Here is a 23,510-nt window from a genome sequence, read left to right on the forward strand (position 1 = left end):
AGCTCCAGTGACTCTTCTTCCCCTCCCTCATTTCAAGCAGGAGGATGCTTTTTCTTCTTAACATTCTCCCCCAGCACTCTGAATTAGAGATTTATTTGCAACGAAAAATCAATTAGTCCTAAATTTATTCATGGATTTCAGGTCCAGCGATCAATGCAAGTCCACTCAGTGGGCTCAAGGGGACCCAGTTCATCCCAGTTAATGTGTCTGAAGGGGAATTACCATTGATGCTGTTTTTTTCCCTTTAGGTCAGAGATCAGATCTCGCTGTCATGGTCTGCGGCAAGTAGGAATGACTTCACCCTGCAGCTACCCAAACTGCACCTGGAGACCTTTGCAATGGAGGGGCTCAAGGGCGGGCCAGAGGTGATAGCATGCCAGGTTAGAGTCTAAATAACATTGTTTGCTGCTGAGACATATAGAAAAATAAATTGCACTAACTAGAGAGAAAGAAAGCCTCAAAGTATTGTGAATAATTTAAAGGAGATGCAAATAAATGTTTCTTCATTTTCTTCTATCATGTAACAATATACTTTACAAAATATTGTTTTTTTCTTTAAAGCCTAGAACTAGCCTATTAAAATAATCCAGAAAAGTGTTTTTACCAAGGAAAAATGTATTTTATGGTAAAGTACAGTATTAAAAGAAAATACTTTCCTATCAGCAGAGGACAATAAGACACTAGGCTGTTATCTCTTTAAGCAAGTCTCAATTTGTTGCTCTTATTGTTTGAAAATAAGTAACTTTAAAAAAAATAATAATAATAAATCACTTTAGATGTAAACATCAAGTGAAATTGATGAATATTGAAATTTCTCAATATTAATTCCAAAATATATCCAACATTTCTTATGAAGTAATTTAATTTCAGCAAAACTTAAACTTACCTGTATTTTCTATTGAAGAGTATTTTACCCTTTAATATTTAGTTTTAATGAACATTGTAAGATGTGCAAACTGGGTCATTTCATTTATATAACTTAAAATACCAAATCATAAGACCTCAAATAACTTTAAAGTACATTAATCAACTTATTTTTAGAAACATTCATTTTCAGATGCTGTAGGTATCCTTGTATTTTATGTCACTATTGTATTAATGTTATTGTGATCAATTTTTTCCTTAAGATTGTTTTTCTGAATCTGACAAAATGAAATTCAGTGTGTTCAGTTAATGCCCAAAACCTTCATTAAAAAGGAAAACTATCAACATTATGTAAATTATAGGAAGCATATTTCAAAAGAGACTGTCCTTGTCCAATAGCACTCTATTTTTTAGTGTATTTAAAAGGAGAAATGTCTCTTAAAACTTAGTGTGCCTTTCACATGTTGAGATTTAAAATAATCTTTTTCATTCTTTAGTTTATGACCCTGTGGAATTTTAATTTTATAGAAAATTAATGTCAGTTTGTGTGGAGCAATGTTAATTTTTTATATGCTCCATATCCTAATTTAATTTGTTATTAGTACCAAATTAATGCTCTACAAGGAAAAAAATACTCATTGCTTCTTTCATTAGATTGTCCAATATATCTAAAATATATATAATTATAAAACTAAGCATAAAATATTTTTATTTTCTGTTATGGGTAGAATGCTGTACTGTTATTTAAGATGAGATTTAAAATGTGTATTTTAAATTTGATTATCAGTATTTATGAATTCATCATAACTATGAATACAATCTGATTTGAGATTTTTCTAGTGGTTGTAAAATTATCCTTTACTTGACTATTTCGATTCAGAATCTCACAAGGCTTAGTATTTGTCATAATTTACAAATAAAGACTTCCTCAAAACTAGATCTTGGTGGTTTGGAAAGAGACTGATTCCCAAAAATGCTCTTTTTGGTGGTTATTATATCTGGGAACAGCAAGAAGGAAATGTGGAGACCCATAGTTTAAACTACTGTCTTTTCTAGGTTCTAATAAAAATAGTTACATACATTCCCACCTGGATAAGTTCCATTGACATACTGTAATATATATCGTAGTTTAATAGTATAGTATACATCATAGTTGGAAAACTAGGAGACATTAGTGATAATAATAGTACCTACAATTTCAGCGAACACTTAACTGTGTACCAGGCACCATGCTTAGCTCTTTAAATATATCATCTTATTTAATTCTCACAATGAGCCTGTCAAATAGATGGCACTATCTCCATTTTACACTTGAAACAACCACCACCACCACAACAAACACAACAGGTAATTCCTCAGATCAACAGCAAGGAAAAGGCAGAGCCAAGAGCTTGGATTTAAGTCTAATAGTGTTTGACTGCTAAGCTGAACTAATAAATCTGACACTAAAAAATGTAGACACATATGTTAGATGGTGAGAGTAAAACACTTAGATATCTATAATGGAATTTTTCTTCCATTTATAAAAAATTATGCATCTATGTATGATATAGATCATAGTTTATGCTGTATTGTAAACTAATTATAGCCTAATAGTGTGAAACTCTAATTTCACCTTTTTTTTTGCAGTATAAAAATATGTGCATTTATGCTAAGTGTGGCAGCTTACTTGGGAATTCAGTAGTTGTTTAACTTTGTACTCTGTACTGATGAAGTTGACTATTCAGGGTTCTCAACCTTTGATTATGAGGAGAGGATCACTCAGCAGGGTATGGCAGTATATGAACCGTTTGCCCAACTTACTCAGCTGTCATTTGTAGAAGTAGGAGCTGAAGTTTTCTGTCTTCTTCAATGGGGGCGAACTTTATTGTAGGTATAATCCTGAATGAAAAGAAACCGGTGAGCATTATTACTGAGTGAAGAGGATGAGTGGATTACCTATGTTCTCTGAACCCAGAAGAACACATGACTGATGCTTTTCTATGGAGAAAAATTCAGTTCAACTTGTTTCTGAGATCTGCTAAGCCTCCCCACCCCCCCCCCCCCCAATTTCCTTAGCTTAAAAAAAACAAAAGTAATGCTACTGATCCCCGAGGTTTGCAGTAGGGCTGAATGCAGCGATGGATGTAAAATGTAGTACAGTGCCTAGCCTAGAGAAAGCAGGCAGAGCAGGGTGGCTGTTGTTATTGCAGCCATTATAAGGCCCTTGTAAAGATGAAGTAAGTAACAGTAGCTTGTTTTCATTACTTTTAAGGTGTGTGTATGTTTTATTTTGAGGAATGGTTATTTAAGATTTTTTTTTTCTATATCTTTCCATTTATTTTCTTCACCCTTCCCTGTTTGTTCAAAGACTTTAAATAAAATTTTGATCAAGCACAGCCTACCATAGCTTCATATTTACTTTTCCATGGCATATGATGTTCCAATGAGGCCATATCTCCAGTGAAACCTTTCATTTAAGTTCCTATAGCAAATTTAAACCTATACTAGTGCTTTTGTCTTCCAAATAACAGCAAATAGGCTTTCATTACAATACTGAGAAGAATAAAAACACCCTAGACCAATTAGCTTTAAATGAAAAGTCCAGTATAGTGTGAATGCGGAGAGCTTTGCAATAAAAAAGATTCTACTTATACTTTATAAAGATAATACCTATTATTCATTATCTTATACTCTGAATTACAGTTTTTCAATAATTATGATATGTACTATTGGTAATAACTGGCAAATATTAGCAGGCATCCAATAAATGTTTGTGTTTGCATTTTGATTCAGTAGTAATAAATAATAATTAAACAGTAACAATAGCTAACATTTGTTGAGTGCACAAAAATCAATCCAAGATGGATAAAAGACTTAAATGTAACACCTAAAACTATAAAAACCCTTTAAGCCAACGTAGGCAAAACCATTCTGGACATAGGAACCAGCAAAGATTTCATGCTAAAGACGCCAAAAGCGATTGCAGCAAAGACAAAAAATGACAAATGGGATCTAATTAAACTTAAGAGCTTCTGTACAGCAAAAGAAACTATCAACAGAGTAAGCAGACAACCTACAGAATGGGGAAAATATATTGCAATCTATGCATCTGATGAAGATTTAATAACCAGCATCCATAAGGAACTTAAACAAATTTACGAGGAAAAACCAACCCCATTAAAAAGTGGGTATAGGATATGAACACATACTTTTCAAAAGAATACATACATGTAAGTTAACAAGCATATGAAAAGAAAAAGCTCAATGACATTGCTGATCTTTAGAGAAATGCAAATCAAAACCACAATGAGATACCATCTCACGCCAGTCAAAATGACTATTATTAAAAAGTCAAAAAATAACAGATACTGATGAGGTTGTTGAAAAAAGGGATTGCTTATACACTGTTGGTGGGAGTGTAAATTAGTTCAGCCATAGTGGAAAGCAGTGTGACAATTCCTCAAAAAGCTGAAAACAGAACTACCATTTGACCCAGCACTCCCATTAACTGAGTATGTACCCAAAGGAATACAAATAGTTCTACCATAAAGACACATGCAGGCGTATGTTCACTGTAGCACTATTCACAATAGTAAAACATGGAATCAACCTAAATGTCCATGGTAGACTGGATAAAGAAAATGTGGTACATGTACACCATGGAAGACTATGCAACCGTAAAAAGAACAAGATCATGTTTTTTGTGGGAACATGGATAAAGCTGGAGGCCATCATCCTCAGCAATGTAACGCAAGAACAGAAAACCAAACACCGCATGTTCTTACTTGTAAGTGGGAGCTAAATGATGAGAACACACAACACAAAGAGGGGAGCAACTGGGGCCTTGAGGCCGGAGGGTATGGGAGAAGGGAGAGGATCAGAAAAAAATAGCTATTGAGAACTAGGCTTAGTACCTGGGTGACAAAGTAATCTGTACAGCAAACTATTGTGACATGTGTTTACCTATATAACAAACCTGCACATTTACCTCTGAACCTAAAATAAAAGTGAAAAAAAATCCTTTAAAATTCTGCCATTCAGAAACAACCAATGTTAACATTTTGGTATATATACTTCTAGTCATTTTTTAGCCATAAATACAAACTCATATGCACATATTATTTATATTTAATATACCTATATATATTTAAACAATAATTGGGCCATACAGTTTTTTCACTTTTTCCTTTTTATTGGTATGTAATAGTTACACATACTTTGGAGGTACGTGTGATATTTTGATACCTGTATATAATGTGCAATGATCAATCAGAGTAATTTCATTATCCATCCCCTCAAATGTTTTTCTTTATGTTGGGCACATTACAGTTCTTCTCTTTTAGCTATTTTGAAATATACAATAAGTTATTGTTAATTATAATTTCCCTACTGTGCTATTGAATATTAGAACTTTATACCTTCTAGCTAACTATTTTTTACTCCTTTACCAACTTCTCTTGGGCCATACTATCTGTATGCATTTTTTTAACCTAATAACATGTTATCTTTCTTGTCAGTAAATACAGATTTATATAATTATTTTTTATGGCTGAGTTGTATTCTACTATATGGCTCTACCACAGTATGTTTCATCAGTTTTCTGTTGATGGATAGTTGAAGTTATTTTGAATTTTTTGGTTATTATGAATAAAATGGTAATTAATATCCTCTTGCATACATCTTTTAATTATTCTCTTTTTTCCCCTGGCATAAATTAGTAGAATGATTACATCAAATATTATGTATACTCTAAGGCTTTTAATACACATTCTTGAAGTGTCCCTGAAAAAGATAAGATGGTTCCAGTTTACCCCCTACAAGACTTCTATTAGCCTTTTAATTTCCTTTTTAAAGTGTGGTTCTTTATTTTCTGAAAATAGAAGAAAATCTTTTTCTCTTTTTATAATTTTGATCTTCCCTGCATTTTCAGACATCCATTCTCACTAGGTCCTTATGTTATACAGAGTTGCTAGGTTTTAGTCTAAGAGATTCTCTTTGGTGAAGTAAGGAGAAAATATTTTGTGGCAGCTGCTCATCTCACAGATTTTCTGTTTCATTGCTTTCTGAGTGCATGACTGTGCTTTGAATATTTGAGATTATTGGAATTGGTAAGTGACATCATTTTAATAGTAACTTATCAAAAAGATTTTGGATTATCCAGAGTTGTTGTATATAAGAATTTGTGCAATTCTCTTTATTCTTTTACATTTTTTACTTGCCACTTGATAAATTATAGTTGTGTATATTTACATGGTACAGAGTGATCTTATGGCTTATGAATACAATGTTTAACAATTAAATCATGCTGATGAACATATCTATCACTTCCAATTATCTCTCTCTCTCTCTCTTTTTTTTTTTTTGGAAACAGAGTCTCTCTGTTGCCCAGGCTGGAGTGCAGTGGCGTGATCTTGGTTCACTCCAGCCTCCCACTCCTGGCTTCAAGCGAATTTCCTGCTTCAGACTCCTCAGTAGCTGGGACTATAGGCATATGCCACCACGCCTGCCTAATTTTTTTTATAATTTTACTAGAGACAGGGTTTCACCACGTTGGCCAGGCTGGTCTCGAACTCCTGACCTCAAATGATTCATCCGCCTCAGCCTCCCAAAGTGCTGGGATTACAGGCATGAGCCACTGCACCCAGCCCAAAATAAAAATATCTTTTACATTGAAAAATATAAAATAATTTTATAATTGGGTCGTGGAATCGAAAATAATGTTGGAATGTTACCTTCTTCAAAGGTTTGTAAATACTTCCCAGATAAGAGCTATTTGTTAGGGAAATACAATTAGCTTGCAAAGTCATATAGTTCATCTGAGAATAAATGAATTTGATGGAAAAATACCATCCTTTGTCTCATCTAGCTACTTGACAGGTATAGACTCTAGTTTTTCAGAATATAAATTGTGCCAATGAGCAATCTAAATGTGCTAGATTTGGGGCCTAACTTGAATGTGAATATAAGAAGTAGTGAATTTTGTGCTTTTTTGGTTGTTGCTGACAGTAGGAAGAGTTTGCTACTTGGTAGTTGACATTTTAGAATTCTGCTCGAAAGATTTCATATTGCACAAGTGGAACTAAAATTTCTTCAAAATTTCCTTAGTAGAGCTCTAAGCAATGCTAAACAAAAGTATTACAAGAAATGAAATGCCAAGGTGCACATAAGAACTTGTTACTTTTCTCTTTTTGTTTATTTTTCTCATTAAAAAATTTGATGCATAATAGATATACTTGGTTTTAGGGTACATGTGATAATTTAATACATTCATATAATTTGTAAAGTTCAAATCAGTGTGCTTGGGATATAGATCCATCACCTTAAGTATTTGCCTTTTCTTTATATTAGAACCATTCAGATTCTTCTAGCTATTTTAAAATATAAAATAGATTATTGTAAACTGTAGTTACCCTACTGATCTAACACTAGGTCTTATTATTTCTATCACACCATGTATTTGTACCCAGTAACCAACCTCTCTTCATCCCCTTCTCACCACTACCCTTCCTGGCCTCTGGTAACCACTAATCTATGTATCTTCTTGAGAGTCACCTTTTTAGCTCCCACATATGAGTCAGAACATGCAATATTTGTCTTTCTGTGCTTGGCTTATTTCATTTAGTGACCTGCAATTATATCTATGTTGCTGCAAATGATAAGATTTCACTCCTAATTCATTGTGTATATCTGTATCACATTTTCTTTATTATTTATTAATGGCCACTTACGCTGATTCCACATTTTGGCTGTCGTGAATAATGCTGCAGTAAAAATGGGCATACAGATGCCTTGTAATATATTTATTTCTTTTGTATACATACTCAGTGGTGGAGTTACTGGATCATATGGTAGTTCTATTTTTAGTTTTTTGAGGAAACTCCATACTGTTCTCCATAGTGCCTTACTAATTTACGTTCTCCCTAATAGTGTTCAAGGATTCTCCTTTCTCCATATTTTTACTGGCATCCATTATTGCCTGTCTTTTTAATATAAATTTTAACCGGAGTGATATGATGGCTCATTGTAGTTTTGATTTGCATTTCTGTGATGGTTAATGATGTTGAGTATTTTTTTCATATACCTGTTGACCATTTGTATGTTTTCTTTTGAGAAATATCTATTCAGATCTTTTGGCCACTTTTACATTAAATTATTGATTATTTTGCTATGGAGTTGTTTGAGCTCTTGCATATTCTGGTTATTAATCCTCGTCAGGTGGATACTTTGCAAGTGTATTCTCCCATTTCGTGTGTTGTCTCTTCACTTGGTTGATTGCTTCCTTTGCTGTGCAGAAGCTTTTTAACTTGATGTAATCCCATTTTTCTATTTTTGGCATGGTTGCCTGTGTTTTTAAAGTCTTACACAAAAAAATCTTTGCCCAGATCAATGTCCTGGAGTGTTTCCTCAAAGTTTAGGAAAACTTATTTTAAGGGCTTGTTGCAAAGTGAGATAACAATAATGATCTTAGTTTTAATTCAATATCAATATAAATAGCATTTAAACGTTGGTTATAGTCATTGTGAGTTATGCCTTGTCATCCTCAATCTATATCTTCTAAGATTTTAGTGTTTGATGACTGGGAAAACTGCTACATAATTAGCTTTGCATATCAGCTATTACTAGAGCAGTTTTGGTATTTTCCCATAAGTCTTTTCACCATCCTTTTCTGCCATTATTTCCACTTCTCCTTCTGTGCCTGTTGTTTGATTTCTAGGTTTTTTTGTTTGTTTGTTTGTTTGTTTGATGGTGGGGGGGGGGGATGCATCAGACTTTTAGGACAGAATCTTGAGGGTAAAAATATAAAATTATGCTCTTTTTGTTCAGATATTTTACCAGCCAATAAAAGCCAGCCTGCCTTCCTTCCTGCCTCCCTCCCCTCCCCTCCCATCCCATCCCCTCCCTTCCCCTCCCTTCTTTCCTTTTTTTTTTCTTTTGAGACAGGATCTTGCTCTGACATGATCATAGCTCACTACAGTCTCAAATGCCAGGGCTCAAGCAATCTTCCTGCCTTAGCCTGCTGAGTAACTAGAACCACAGGTGCACACCACCATGTGTAGGTAATATTTTAAATTTTTTGTAGATAATATTTTATTTTTAAATTTTTTTTTTGTAGAAACACAGTCTCGCTGTCCTGTCCAGACTGGTCTGAAGCTCCTGGCCTCAAGCTATCCTCCCATCTCAGCCTCCCAAAGTGTTGGAATTACAGGCATTAGCCACCATGGCTGGCTCTTTTATTTTAAAAGATATATTTTATTTTAAAAGATTTATTGTAATAAGGTATTTTCTGTATATCCATTATTGAAACACAGTCTTGCACATTAAGTGCCTTCTATCTGTCAACTCCTTCTGATAGGTAGAAGGAGTTCTATGAAGCTTTCTTTCTAATACTAGCAGATGAGATATCTTACATCTTGCATCCTGGGTTGTATTTCAGACCAGTGGGTTTATTTCTTGTTTTTTCATGTTGATATTTTTATCTCTCTTTGCCTTTTAAAAAGGACAAGATGACATTTAAGGGCAAGTAATTGCATCCGTGTAAAGCTTCTCCTACAGTTTTAAAGAATCTTATAACTTTGTAATCCTTAATTCAGCTTAATGTATGTATGAATTATATACCTTGCGGAAATGATCTTTTTTCACTGATCTAAACTGAGATTAAGGAAAATCTGGTAGGACTTCTTTAAAAATAAGGTAGATTTATAAATTCATTTTTCTAGTTTTATTGTTTATTATTCCTTTTCTTAAAAGGAAAGAATAATTAGGAAGGAAATAAAATCATAGCAGAATCAGTATTACAGAAGGTTGAAGCGGTTATGCAACTTTGCCAGAAAGTAGTAGGACTGGCAATAAAGCAGATGAAATCCTTCCCCTTGTAGACGCACATTACACCAGTGGCAGGGATTCTCATAATTTTATACAATTGTTTTCTTTTTGTGTGTGTGTGGAATACAACATTGTCCTTTCTTGTGAAGGATGAATATGTATTATAATTCTTGTGGCACTGAAAGTGCTACTGGAGTTCTAACCTAGAATCACTATTTTCTGTGACCCCTTGACCCTGAATTCTTCCAGCATGTCAGTTTCCTCGTCAGTAAAATGGAGATGGTATTACCTGGTCTGGTGCATCTTTGGGTAATTACGAAGATCCTATAACATGTATGAAAGAACTTAGAAAATTAAATAGCACTAATAAATGTTTTTGAAATAATTTTTCTTTAAATATTTGGCATATAAACATTCCTTGGTCGGGTATATATAGATTGCTTAGTTTTCAATTTCAGGTTGATATTTTTACCCCTTTAAAAGACAAGCAAGTAAATCAGATTATATGGAAATTGGCAACCATAAGTCTGTGCAATTTACTGTATGCCATTGAGTTTGCTAGAAAATCATGTTGATTAGAATAGGAATTTCTTAACAGCATAGTATTTGGAAAAGTTAAAATAATTTCATTTTCTGGGGAAGGAATCAGCATGGTAGTATTAGAAAAAGCCTGTGTGGAGAGTCAGAATGCCTGGATTGAAGTTCTGGCCCTGTAATTTAACCACCTTGGTAAGTCACTCAACAGCACGGAGCAACCATTTCCTCATCCGTAAAAGGTGACAGTGATGCCAGTCTTGCTTTTGCTCACAGTACTGTAGGGAGATCAGATGAGATAATGTGCATGTGAAGGTGATTTTCACATTAAAAATACTATATTAATAAAAGCTAAGTTGGACTGAACTATAAAAGGCCTAAGGTCAGGAACGGTGACCCAAGTATACTGAGAAATGTTTTAGTGTTTTGACTTTTGGAGGTTTTTGATTGATGACCTGTTCAACATGTGCCTTCAAAAAAATAAAATGTTCAACAACTTTAGTGTTTCCTTCCAGTTAAGTATACTGGCCATTGCCAAGACCCAGGTGGTAAATTCATGCCATATACTACTATTTAAATAATCATATAAAGTAATGCAAATATTACTACTGTTCCCATATTTTGAAACATTTTGTCACCTTTATTTACACCATTTAATTTTGGGATGATTTCAAATTCCAAATCTATGAAGTGGTAACAGTGTTTGCTTTTATGTGAAATGTTTGAGATGCAATTAGCAAAAAACAAAAATGACAAAACATATCAAAGTGCAGTACAGAATTTTTTTTTGTTACAACTTTCAGTTCTAGGTGGCCCTAAGTAGAAAAGCTGCTGAAATGATGTGAACATAATTCCTTTGTCATTAATGTTAAGAGGCAAAAATGAAATTCTAAACTTGATGCTTTATCCTTTTGTTCATTTTAAGGCCCATTTTAAAATATAACTCGAACTATTATATCATTTAATACTTATTATTGAGAGACCGAAACCTGTGAGCAGTTGAACTTTCAAGTGCTACAACCAGAATTGCTATTCATTTTAGCTACTTGGACGAAAAACAGTGTTTGATGGACTGCCTAGGTGAAGACCTGGAAAAGGAAGGGTTATCTACAAATTGAGTGAGTTTATTATGGCTTAGTGATTTGCTGATTGATTTCATTTGCTGTCAGTTAAGGCTCTCTTAATGTCAGTTTTCTTTGCATAATGCCTTGAAATAAAGACTGATGAAGTTCTTCAAATTGATGCCACTTATATAAACTGACCCTGATTTGCCCTATTCTGCATGACAACTTAAGTGACAGCAGTTAGAAGAAAATACAGCAATGAATATGCAACTTAAGGATTAAGGAAGATGCAGTAAATCATTCAGTCTAAAACCAGGTACAAAGGTAATTTCTTGTAATAATTCCACAGATGCCTTACGTTTGTTAAACAGACTATTATTACTCTCAAATATATGTTTTCATTATGTACATGTATTTGAATTGAAGAAGATAACTAAAAGTTATTCCAACAGGGATCCTAATTCTTTTCCCTCTTATTTAAAGTTGGAATTATCAAAATCACAGTTTTAAAAATATTTTACATAGGATATCTACATGCAAAAGAATGATTGGACTTTTATCTTACAACATGCACAAAAATAAACTCAAAATGGAGTAAACAATGTTTAAAAAGACCTAATACCATAAAACAAAGGAAACAATTAACAAAATGGAAAGGCAACCTGTGGAATGGGAGAAAGTATTTATAAATTTTATATCCAGTAAGGAGTTTAATATCCAAAATATATAAGAAACTCATACAACACAATAACTTTTTTTAAAAATGGGCAAAGGACCTAAAAAGACATTTTTCCAAAGAACACATACAAGTGGCCAATAAGTAAAAAGGTGTTCAACATCACTAACCATCAGGGAAATGAAAATCAAAACCACAGTGAGATATCACATCACAACTGATAGGATGGCTATTACCAGAAAGTTAAAAGACAACAAGTGTTGACAAGGATGTAGAGAAAAGGGAACCCTTGTGCACTATTGGTGGAAATGTAAATTGGTATAGCTGTTATGGAAAACGGTATGGAATTTTCTCAAAAAATAAAAATAGAACTACCATATGATCCAGCAATCGTAAATCTGGGTATATATCCAAAGGAAATGAAACCATTGTCTTGAAGACATATCTGCACTTCCATGTTCATTGTAGTAGTATTCACAATAGCCAAGATATAGAAACAACTTAAGTGCCCTCTAATGGATGAATGGACAAAGGAAATGTTTATACACACACACACACACACACACACACACACACACACACACACACACACACACACAGAGGAAAATTCAGCTTTAAAAAATAAAGGAAATCCTGCAATATGCAACAACATATATGAACATGGAGGACATTATGCTAAGCGAAATAAGCCAGACACAGAAAGGAAAATACTGCATGATTCCACTTATACACAGAATTTTTAAAAATCTAACTCATAGAAACAGAGTAGAAGGTAGTTACCTGAGGTTGGGGGTGGTTGGGGGAACGAGGAGATAATTGGTCAAAGGGTAGAAACTTTCAGTTATAAGATGAATAATCTCTGGAGATCATGGTACAGTGTTATATAATGCATTGTATACTTGAAATTTGCTAAGAGAGTAGATCTTCAGTATTCTCACCACATACACAAAAAGGGTAACTGTGAGGTGATAGATATGTTAATTAGCTTGACTGTGGTAATAATTTCACAAAGTATATGTATATTAAATAATCACATTATACTCCTTAAATATATACAATCTTTATTTGTCAAAAAAATAAATATTTTATTTGAGTTTGCATAGTACTGTATATTAAGTAACCAGTGAAATGTAGGGTAATTTTAGAAAGGGTTTAGGAAGTAGTTTTCAGTTTTGGAGGTTTCTAGTAATAGTAGTAGATTTTTTCCCCCTTTTCCCACCTAAAGTCTCCTAGTACTGACTAAAAGGAGACATAAGTTTTTGAGGGAAGACTAACTTAAGAAGTAACGCACTGAAGAAAGCATTAAAAGGTGAACTGTGGCATATAAAATTTTAAGGTATTTGTTTGAGTGAACGGCAATTCATGAGTTGTGCAGCTCCAGGCCAGAAGTAGTTTGGAGGTCCTATTGAGAGAACACACTCAAATTTCTATACTTTTATAGACACTAAGCCAAAACTCAAATCAACTCTTTATCTGAAATAAAAGATTGTTGCTTAGTTCATTTATTTTCAAAGGAAAAATACAAATAAAAAACAATTTAAATTTTAGTAATTTCATTTAGAAATAGTATTCTTAATTTTCTTAACAAAGTACCCTTTAAAAAAAAGATCTCAGAAGACTTGCCAATACTAGCCGATCGAATCCTTCCTTCAATTTTAGAAAACAGGAATTGCATGTAAACAAGTCGGGCCAACTCTTAGAACCTGCTTTCCATATCCCCCTTCTCTGTTCTCCTTCTTTCCTAGTTCATTCAGCCCCAGTGGTCAGGCTGAGCTGACTATGAGAGAGGGCCCTTGAGAGGCACTGGAAGCATATTCCCTCAGCTCCTAAATGAAGTCTCAGTAAAGTGACCTAGGAGACTGTGCAGAATGACTGGCCCCTTGTTTTATCCCAGACTCTTTTCCAGGTAGAAACACTTATCTCTGTGGAGATATTTGCTCTGAACATGTTTCTTTTCTTGCTGATTTTTAGTATGGACTTAAAAAAATAAGAGAAGGTAACACATTTTTAAAGGAGTACTACTTAACTTTTAAAACTTGATGTGATTTTCACATCCTGACTTAATTTTTTTGGTTGCAATAATTATAAAATTAATTGGAAGCCATACATATATCTTTTGATTGATGACCTGTTCAACATGTGCCTTCAAAAAAATAAAATGTTCAACGACTTTAGTGTTTCCTTCCAGTTAAGTATACAGCAGTGGCCAAGACCCAGGTAGTAAATTCATGCCATATATTACTATTTAAATAATTATATAAAATAATGCAACCATAACTACTGTTTCCATATTTTGAAACATTTTGTCACCTTTATTTACACCATTTAATTTTGGGATGATTTCAAATTCCAACTGTATATGTTGATTTGTAGCTCCTCTGAAACTAACTAATATCACACCAGAAATTTACACAATGAATTATTAAACAATTTAGTAGAATTGTTTTGCTTATTATATGGATTTGTATATGCTCTAGTAAAATATGACCCTATAGACTTAAGTATATATTACAACAACTCCAAATGATATAATTTGGTTATAACACAGGAGTTATTTTTCATCATTCAGACCCCAAATCCCATATCTGAAATTCCAAACTCCAGAATGCTCTGAAAACTGGTAACTTGGAGGCAAAACCTGACCTGCCCTAATTTTGTGGCAAAACCTGAGAAATATGTTTTTGATTAGAGAGTGCTGTCCCAGATCTTGATGAGAGTGTTATTAATATATGGTATATGCCCCTTGTTTCTTTTCTTTTTTTCTTTCTTTCTTTTTTTCGAGGGGGGGAGTGGGTTGGTTTTTTTTTTTGAGACAAGTTCTCGCTTCTGTCACCCAGGCTGGAGTGCAGTGGTACAATCTCAGCTCACCGCAACCTCCGCCTCCCAGGTTCAAGTGACTCTCCTGCCTCAGCCTCCGCAGTAACTGGGACCACAGGTGTGTGCCGCCACGCCCGGCTAATTTTTGTATTTTTGTAATGGAGACAGAGTTTTACTGTGTTGGCCAGGGTGGTCCTGAACTCCTAACCTCAAATTATCCACCTGCTTTGGCCTCCCAAAGTACTGGGATTACAGCCCATATTTCTAAAATAGGAAAGATCCTGAACTGAGAAACACATCGGTTCCAAGGGTTTCAGATAAAGGATTGTGAGAATTGTACTAGCATTATAAAATAGGTTCTATGCAAAGGACATATACTGTTGTTTCAATGCATTGTGTCAATGCAATCAAACAAAAGTTTTTTTCTTATAGAGCAGCACATTCAATCTGTGGGATGGTATGCTTGAGTGAATTTTTGCTGTCTACTCTCTCTTCCATCTTGTTTTGAGTCATAAAGGAATTGTGTAGTATTTTATGCCACTTGAAAACTCAAAAAGACTTCAACAGTTGTGTTATATGCAAATCAGATAAGGCTCTAATGGGTTTTATCTTGCTTGTGTATAGTACCTGTTTGCAAACTAAAGGTACATTTTCACTCCATGCCAGTAGGAATCCTCTGAGGCATTATTTTTTGGGCCCTTCCCAGTTTATATCCTGAAGGCAGAATGGTTGAAATGCCTTGACATGTAAGTTATCTTTTCTTACTCAACGTTCTAATGTGTTCTCACTGGTAAAGGAATGCAGATTTTTTGAAGGATCTGGAGAAGCCAGGCTCTGCTGGTATTCAAACAATTACTCTAGATAGAGAGAGGAAGGTCTGTTGTTGTCAGTTCAGTGGCTTGGTGGTTCGTATCCCGGACTTCTGGTAGTCCATAGGAGCAACAGGGACTAGAAATGGCTTTGTTTCAGAGTTCTCTACTTATTCTAGAGAGTGTATAGAAGTATCACTTAATAGTATTTAGAGACCAGTGGGAACTAAGATACTGGCTTTAAAAAAACCAAAATGGCCAGCTCTGTTGATCATATAGATTGGGATATGGCTAACATCATTCACTGATGTACTGAGCACCTACGAATTGTAAGGCACCTACCAATTGTAAGGCTGTATTCTGGGACACAAAGGTAATTCAAACTGTTTTTTTTTTTTTTTTTTTGAGGGGAAAGAGAGAATGTGAAATTTAATATGAAAGTTGAGACTGAGATGAAATGAAAGGCATGGCTGCCGTAGGAGACACATAAATAAAAGTACCATTGCTTACCCTTTAGACGAATGAAATTTGCTCTTGCTGGGTGATTAGAAGAGGCTTCATAGAGGAGGTGGCATTTGAGTGGACCTTGAAGTTCATGTGGCTACAAATCCCTTTTCCTATAAAATGTTATTGTCAGGAAATACAAATAGGGAATATCTGGAGTTTGAGTCTCAGCCACTAGGTAGCTCTGCAGCAGTGAAGTCTATGAGACGACTTTTAATCTGCAAAATGAGGATTGAATGGGAGGATTGGTAAGGTTTTGTTTTTCAGCTACCAAAACTCTGTGATACTGCAAATAAACTATGGTCTTAGGAGAATTTCATGGCACTCTTATTATTTATTCCTTCACAATGTACAAAAAGTAAAATAATTCCTTTACTTGAAAATCAGAAAGCACCCAGGAATCAATTTGTCCTTAAAACGGAATGGCTATTTATTAAACATGTGCAATTCTTTGTTTATTAATTATACCTCAATAAACCTGTTTTAAAAAACTGAAATCATAACAATTTTTTTTCAAACTGATATAGTTTAACATACCTCAATGAATTTTGTTGTAGAATAGAGATTATGGGGATTATTGAAGTAGATGATAACTCTGGCTGAAGCATGCAAATTCCCAAACCAATTTGCTATATTATATTAGAATCAGAATGGAATCATGGTGATAAAAGGACTGGCTCTTAATAAAGGCATGAAATATTTTCTCTCTTTCTCTCTTTGCCAATTTGCTTTTCTTCAGGTATATTGAAAATTGTTCATGTTAGATTTAAGTAAACCACAAACAAGTACATCAAATTCTTATAATTCTAGCTAAATGTGTTTTTAGCACCTCTGTCCAAATTAATGTAAAGAAACCAATTATGGATGTACTTTGCTGAAATTCATAAATAAAACTAACAGTTTGATGTGTAAAGAGGAAAGATAAGGCAGTCAACAGTGTGTGGATGTGTGGGTGTATTTACTCTGAGTCGGTAGCTTAGATTAAATGCACTTTCTGAGGAGCTGTTTGTTTCAACATAATGGACTGAGCAGTTTTTCTTTGGTAGTGAACAACTAGCTCTCAACCCTGCAAGCTATTTATTTCTGTAGCTTTTCTTTTTGCACTAACACCACTGTTTAAGAAAATTTATATATTGAACCCCAAAAGGTCAGAATTAGGATGTGTCTTTGGTCCATTGCCAGAGCTGATCAAAGCAGTTGGATCTTTGTAGGTCGATTATGGAACAGAAATATGGGAGGTGCTGGTTATCACTTTGTTTAGCCTGCAAAAAGTGTAAATCACAAAGGGATAATTGAGATAGAAAGTGCCATTTATTAAGCCCCAAATATCTTTTGAAGGGGTTAAGTAGGCACTTCAAATATAATCCACATTATTAATGAAATTGAAAGGCTCACTAACTAAAATGAAGAACCCCACCAATATTTTATGTTCTTAATTTAATCAAGTGGAATAAGTATGTATGGAACTCCTGTTTTTTATTTAACCCTGTGCTTAATAGGTGACTGGGTGAGATGATGGAGAATGAATGAGCATGCAGGGGGGATAAATTAAAAAGAAAGAACCTCAGTGTTACCATTCATAATTACAAGGGGAACAAAACAAGCACTGATACGGGAATCACTGAGTACCAGCATATATGCTGTGAGCCTTTGGGAAGCATGAAGACAGGAAAGGTTCTGAATAGATCACTAACCTTGTTTTGGACCTTTCCCCTAACCCCCACCTTTTTCTCATTAACAAGAGGCATTTGGCTTTTAAAAAGAAATAGTCTTTATTAGTGTTTTATCCACTGTGTTTCAATATGAAATTTTAAAATGTTTTATTTCCCCAACTTGAAAAATGTGAATCAGATATAGGATCATGTCTTCTGCAAACAAAGATAATTTGACTTTCTCTCTTTCTATTTGAATAGCCTTTATTTCTTTCTCTTGCCTGATTGCCTTAGCCAGAACTTCCAATATTATGTTAAATAGGCGTGGTGAGAGACGGCAGCCTTGTCTTGTGCCAGTTGTCAAGGGGAATGCTTCCAGCTTTTGCCCATTCAATATGATATTGGCTGTGGGTTTGTTATATATGGCTCTTATTATTTTGAGGTATGTTCCTTCAATACCTAGTTTATTGTGAGTTTTTAATATGCAGAGATGTTGAATTTTATCAAAGGCCTTTTCTGCATCTATTGAGATAATCATGTGGTTTTTGTCTTCAGTTGTTTAGTTTATGTGATGAATCACATTTATTGATTTGTGTGTGTTGAACCAACCTTGCATCCTGGGGATGAAGCCAACTTAATCTCAGACCAAAGCTTCTTAAGCAACTTAGCAAAGTCTCAGAATACAAAATCAGTGTGCAAAAATCACTAGCATTCCTATACACCAACATCAGGCAAGCTGAGAGTCAAATCATGAATGAATTCCCATTCACAGTTGCTGCAAAAAAACAAAACAAAACAAAACCTAGAAATACAGCTAACAAGGGAAGTGAAGGACCTCTTCAAGGAAAACTACAAACCACTGTCCTAAGAAATCAGAAAGGACACAAACAAATGGAAAAATATTCCATGCTCTAAGATAGGAAGAATCAGTATTGTGAAAATGGCCTTACTGTCCAAAATAATTTATAGATTCAATGCTCTTCCCATTAAACTATCATTGACATTCTTCACAGAATTAGAAAAAACTATTTTAAAATTAATATGGAACCAAGAAAGAGCCTGAATAGCCAGACAATCCTAAGCAAAAAGAACAAAGCTTGAGGCATCATACTATCTGACTTCAAACTATATTACAAGGCTACAGTAACCAAAACAGCATGGTACTTGTACAAACACAGATACATAAACTAATGGAACAGAATAGATAATATGGAAATAAGACCACACACCTACAACCCTAACCTTTTGACAAAACCTGACAAAAACAAGCAATGGGGAAAATATTCCCTATTTAGTGAATGGTGCTGGAAGAACTGGCTAGCCATATGCAGAAAATTGAAACTGGACCCCTTCCTTACACCTTATACAAAAATTAACTCAAGATGGATTAAAGACTTAACTATAAAAGCCTTAGAAGAAAATCTAGGCAGTATCACTCAGGCATGGGCACAGATTTCATGATGAAAATGGCAAAAGCAATTGCAACCGAAGCAAAAATTGACAAATGGTATCTAATTAAACTAAAGAGCTTCTGCACACCAAAAGAAGCTATCATCAGAGTGAGCAGACAACCTACAGAATAAGAGAAAATTTTTGCAATTTATTCATCTGACAAAGATCTAATATCCAGAGTCTACAAGCAACTTAAACCAATTTACAAGAAAAAACAAACAACCCCATCAAAAAGTGGGCAAAGAACATGGACACCTCAAAAGGAGACATACATGTGGCCAATAAACATGAAAAAAAATCTCAACATCACTGATCATTAGAGAAATGCAAACTAAAACCACAGTGAAATGCCATCTCACACCAGTTAGAACGGATATTATTAAAAAGTCAAAAAACACAGATGCTAGTGAGGTTGTGGAGAAAAAGGAACACTTTTACACTGTTGGTAGGAGTGTAAGTTAGTTCAACCATTGTGGAAGACAGCATGGCGATTCCTCAGAGACCTCGAGGCAGAAATATCATTACTGGGTATATACCAAAGATATATAAATAAATCATTGTTATAATGATGCATACACACGTATGTTCATTGCAGCACGATTAACAATAGTGAAGACATGAAATCAACCCAAATGCCCATCAATGATAGTTTAGATAAAGAAAATGTGGTACATACACACCATGGAATACTGTGCAGCTATAAAACAGAACAAGATCATGTTATTTGTGGGAACATAGATGGAGCTGGAAGCCATTATCCTTAACTAACAAAGGAACAGAAAACCAAATACTGCATGTTCTCACTTAGAAATGGGAACTGAATGATGAGAACACATGGACGCATGAAGAAGAACAACACATACTGGGGCCTGTCTGGGGTGAGTTGGGGGAGGAAGAGCATCAGGAAGAATAGCTAATGGATGCTGGGCTTTACCTAGGTGATGGTATGATCTGTGCAGCAAACCACCATGGCACACGTTTACCTATGTAACAAACCTGCACATCCTGAACATGTACTCCTAAACTTAAAAGATGAAAAAAAAAAAAAATGAATCATTTTTTGCCATTCCTCCCTTCTTATACAGCTAAATGGCTTCCCGTCAACCTTAAAATAAACTTTAAACTTCTCATTTTGGCCTTGGGCTCTTCATTATCTGGGCCCTGCTGCTCTCCAACTCCGTCACCTTAACACTCTCCATCTCATTCAGTAAACTATGGTGACACTGACCTTTCTCCTGGAACTTGAACACAGTGCACATAGGCCCATTTTAGAGGTTTGTGCTTCATGATCCCTTTACCTGGTATCCCTTTCTCCCAAATTTCCACAAGGCTCACTCCTTCACTTCATTTATGTCTTTGCATGCATATCACCTTATGGAAGCCTTCTCTCATTCCTCACTAAAATAACCTCCCTTCTGCCTTCATACTTTATAGCCCTGACATAATATGTTTGGCTATTATCTATTTCTCACCAAAATATTAGACCCAGGAGGGCAGGGCTTTACCTACTTTACCACAGTATCTTCAGCACCTAGAACGTAATAGGTACTGAATAATATTTGTTGAATATGTTAATGAGTGAACCGAGATTTTCTCCATTGTGGCCTTTTTGAGAGGCAGAACTGCATGCAAATTAAGGAAAAAAGGAGAAGTTTTGGAATCAAATGGACCTCTTGTTTCCAGCCATGTCACTTTTTAGCAATGTGCCTGTAAGAAAGTTGTTTATGAACTGTGAGCCTTGGGACCTTTATATCTAAAATGTTGGTGAATAATTCCTGGTTTTCAAGGACTGTATAAAAAGTAAGAGATTATGCATGCCGTCACAGAAAACAGACTATGTTCCTATTTACATATGCTTTATTTAGTAGAGTCAGAGAATGGCCTTCTTTTGAGTGAGGAGCCTAACTACTCTGCATAGGTGTATCTGTTACTTGCTGAGTGTCACAGAGAGTCAAAGTAACTCTGATCTCCAAGGAGTGTACTCTTAGGCATCAAAAATTCATATGAACATTTCCACTTATCAAGGCCAGATGTCCTGATTTTGACATTTGAGCAGAGGTAGACTGCCTGAATTGTAGCTGACACCATTGCAACAGAATCCAAATATTCACCTATATCCTCACACTGTACTCTGTCTTATCTATATGTCAATAGACTCCAAAGACTCCAAAGCAGCTCTGATAATCTTCATTGTAAAACTCCTAATGATGTCAAGATAGAGTAGGTGCTGAAGAAATGATAACCATAATAATATATTTTTTGTATGTGTTGGAGAGCTAAAATAATGAAGTTGGGCTGCTTCTTGGTTTCCAGTGTCCCACAATTAATTCTGCTTTAGTCACTAACCAAGCTACTTTCACTTTATCAGACCTTGTTTTGCAACACATTAATAAACCCAGTGGCAATTCTGTAATTTACCAATATGACAAGCATTTTGAGGCTGCTTAAATTTCTAAGTCCCTAAAGTAAGGCAATTTATTAGTAGTGTTGTTGTTGTTATCACTGATCTAGTAGTATCTTCTGAGAAACTAATTCCTCTTTTTCTAAGATTACTGTTGCCTTTTATGGTTTTCATGTCCATATGCATGGTTTTCAATAGGAACTTTTTTCATCCTCTGATTATTTTGGTGACCTCTTTTCTATTTTTTGTAGGAAACCATGCTGTTTTTTCTTTTTTCTACATGTCATTGTCCCTTTGCTCTTTCTTTACAGTAATCTTTAGCATAAGGGCAGTAATCACCATAAGTCTAGAAGCTGCATTTGCCCTTAGAATTGGCCTTGATTCAGTTCTAGTTGGAAGTAACGTATTTGAAAAAGAATTGGTCTTGCTTTTGGCACATTTAAGTTGTATATGCCATGGTTGAGTGGAAGCCAGAAAAAAGTTTAGAGTCTAAACAAGATACACAGAAAACATTAAAAAAAAATCTGCTGCAAAAGTGTTCTGCAACTGTGCTGAATATGGTTTCCCATGAGACTCCTCGTATCTGAAAAGCTATCATATTTACATCCTTCAAAGATGGTGCCAGTAAAAACTTTGAGTGATGGGATAAGTCAAGTCCAGGGCCATTTCAAATGCCAGAAAAGGAAAATGAACTTGGATTCTCTTTTTCTTGTATAAAGTAACACCAACAAAACAGCTGAACTACATGCAGCATCACATCAAGTCAGTTTACAATTTTGTCTTCAGTTGTGCTTAACTAAGGAGGTTGTATATTTGCAACAAAATTTTTTCTCTTTTACTGACCTGATACATTTGCTATCCCTATCATTGTCACCATCATCACTAAAAAGCCCTTCAGTATCCGTGTATACACTGCATTCAGTATCTAGTTACACACTGTTTTCACCATAGCCTGTATTTAATAGTCATATACAATTTTAACTGGACAGTGGTGGCCCAGACCAGTCTATAAAGGAGTAAAATTCTTGTATATGTACACAAACCCTAATACATGTAGGACAGAAAATGGGCTGTCCAGAAAACTTCTTATAAGTAACGAAAGGGGAGGAACTTGGTTCACTAAAATCCTAGTTTTTATCATTTTTTTCTGTGAGGTAATTTTTCAGGCAGTGCCAGATGAAAGCCTTCCCCATCTTAGTAGTTAAAATGGAAATGGAATATAATGTCTCTGAGTCCTATTCCTTCTATACATATATCCAGCATGTATAGATCTCATTCAGAATTAGAATTTATGAGTCAGATGAGCTAATCCTATGTGGGCAGGATTTGGGATATCACTCTCTTGGTATTTTGCTTGTTAAGTCCTTTACTGAGATAGCAGGTCCTTATAGTCAGGCTGTTGAGAGATACATAGCACATTATCATTTCACATGTATGAGTTAATCGAGTATACCAGAAGTTATTTTTCTTTTTTTTTCAAAGTAATCTATTGTGTGGATAATAGATGATTTGCTATAATTTCTAGGCTTAATTTTTTCCCATAAAAAAATCTAAATCTTCTTTCAAATTATATATGATTTTAGAATCAAAAGATGTTTTGATGGAAGTGTAGAAGTTATATGGCATGCTTTGATGGAATAGAGATTCATTATTTTGTTACAAATGTTTATTGAACACCTACAGAATGAATGAAGCTCCCAATAAAATATCATTTGAAGTTCTTTTATTTGAAATATTTATTTACATAAACAAAAATTGGTAGCTCAGAGTCAATGCAGAGTAATACTTATTAATGAGTGTGAGATCTTTGAAAATCCTGGTGTCACACCAAAATTCAAAAGGGATTTGCTTTGTATTTTTTTCAGTTAATAAAGGAGAGAACATGGATCAATAAAAGAGAGAAGATGGATTCAATTGATGTTATATGAATGT

General features: G+C 34.6%; 1 protein-coding gene across 1 annotated transcript in view; it reads left to right on the forward strand.

The window, feature by feature from the left end:
- CCDC171 (coiled-coil domain containing 171) overlaps nt 1–23,510 on the forward strand; it is a 399,166-nt gene that overhangs the window by 301,295 nt on the left and 74,361 nt on the right. The window contains exon 24 of the mRNA XM_030920340.1: nt 249–380. Within this exon, the coding sequence (XP_030776200.1) occupies nt 249–380 (132 nt within the window). The remainder of the gene's footprint in view (nt 1–248; nt 381–23,510) is intronic.

The sequence above is a fragment of the Rhinopithecus roxellana genome, chromosome 16 (assembly GCF_007565055.1).
Source record: "Rhinopithecus roxellana isolate Shanxi Qingling chromosome 16, ASM756505v1, whole genome shotgun sequence".
Lineage (NCBI taxonomy): Eukaryota > Metazoa > Chordata > Mammalia > Primates > Cercopithecidae > Rhinopithecus > Rhinopithecus roxellana.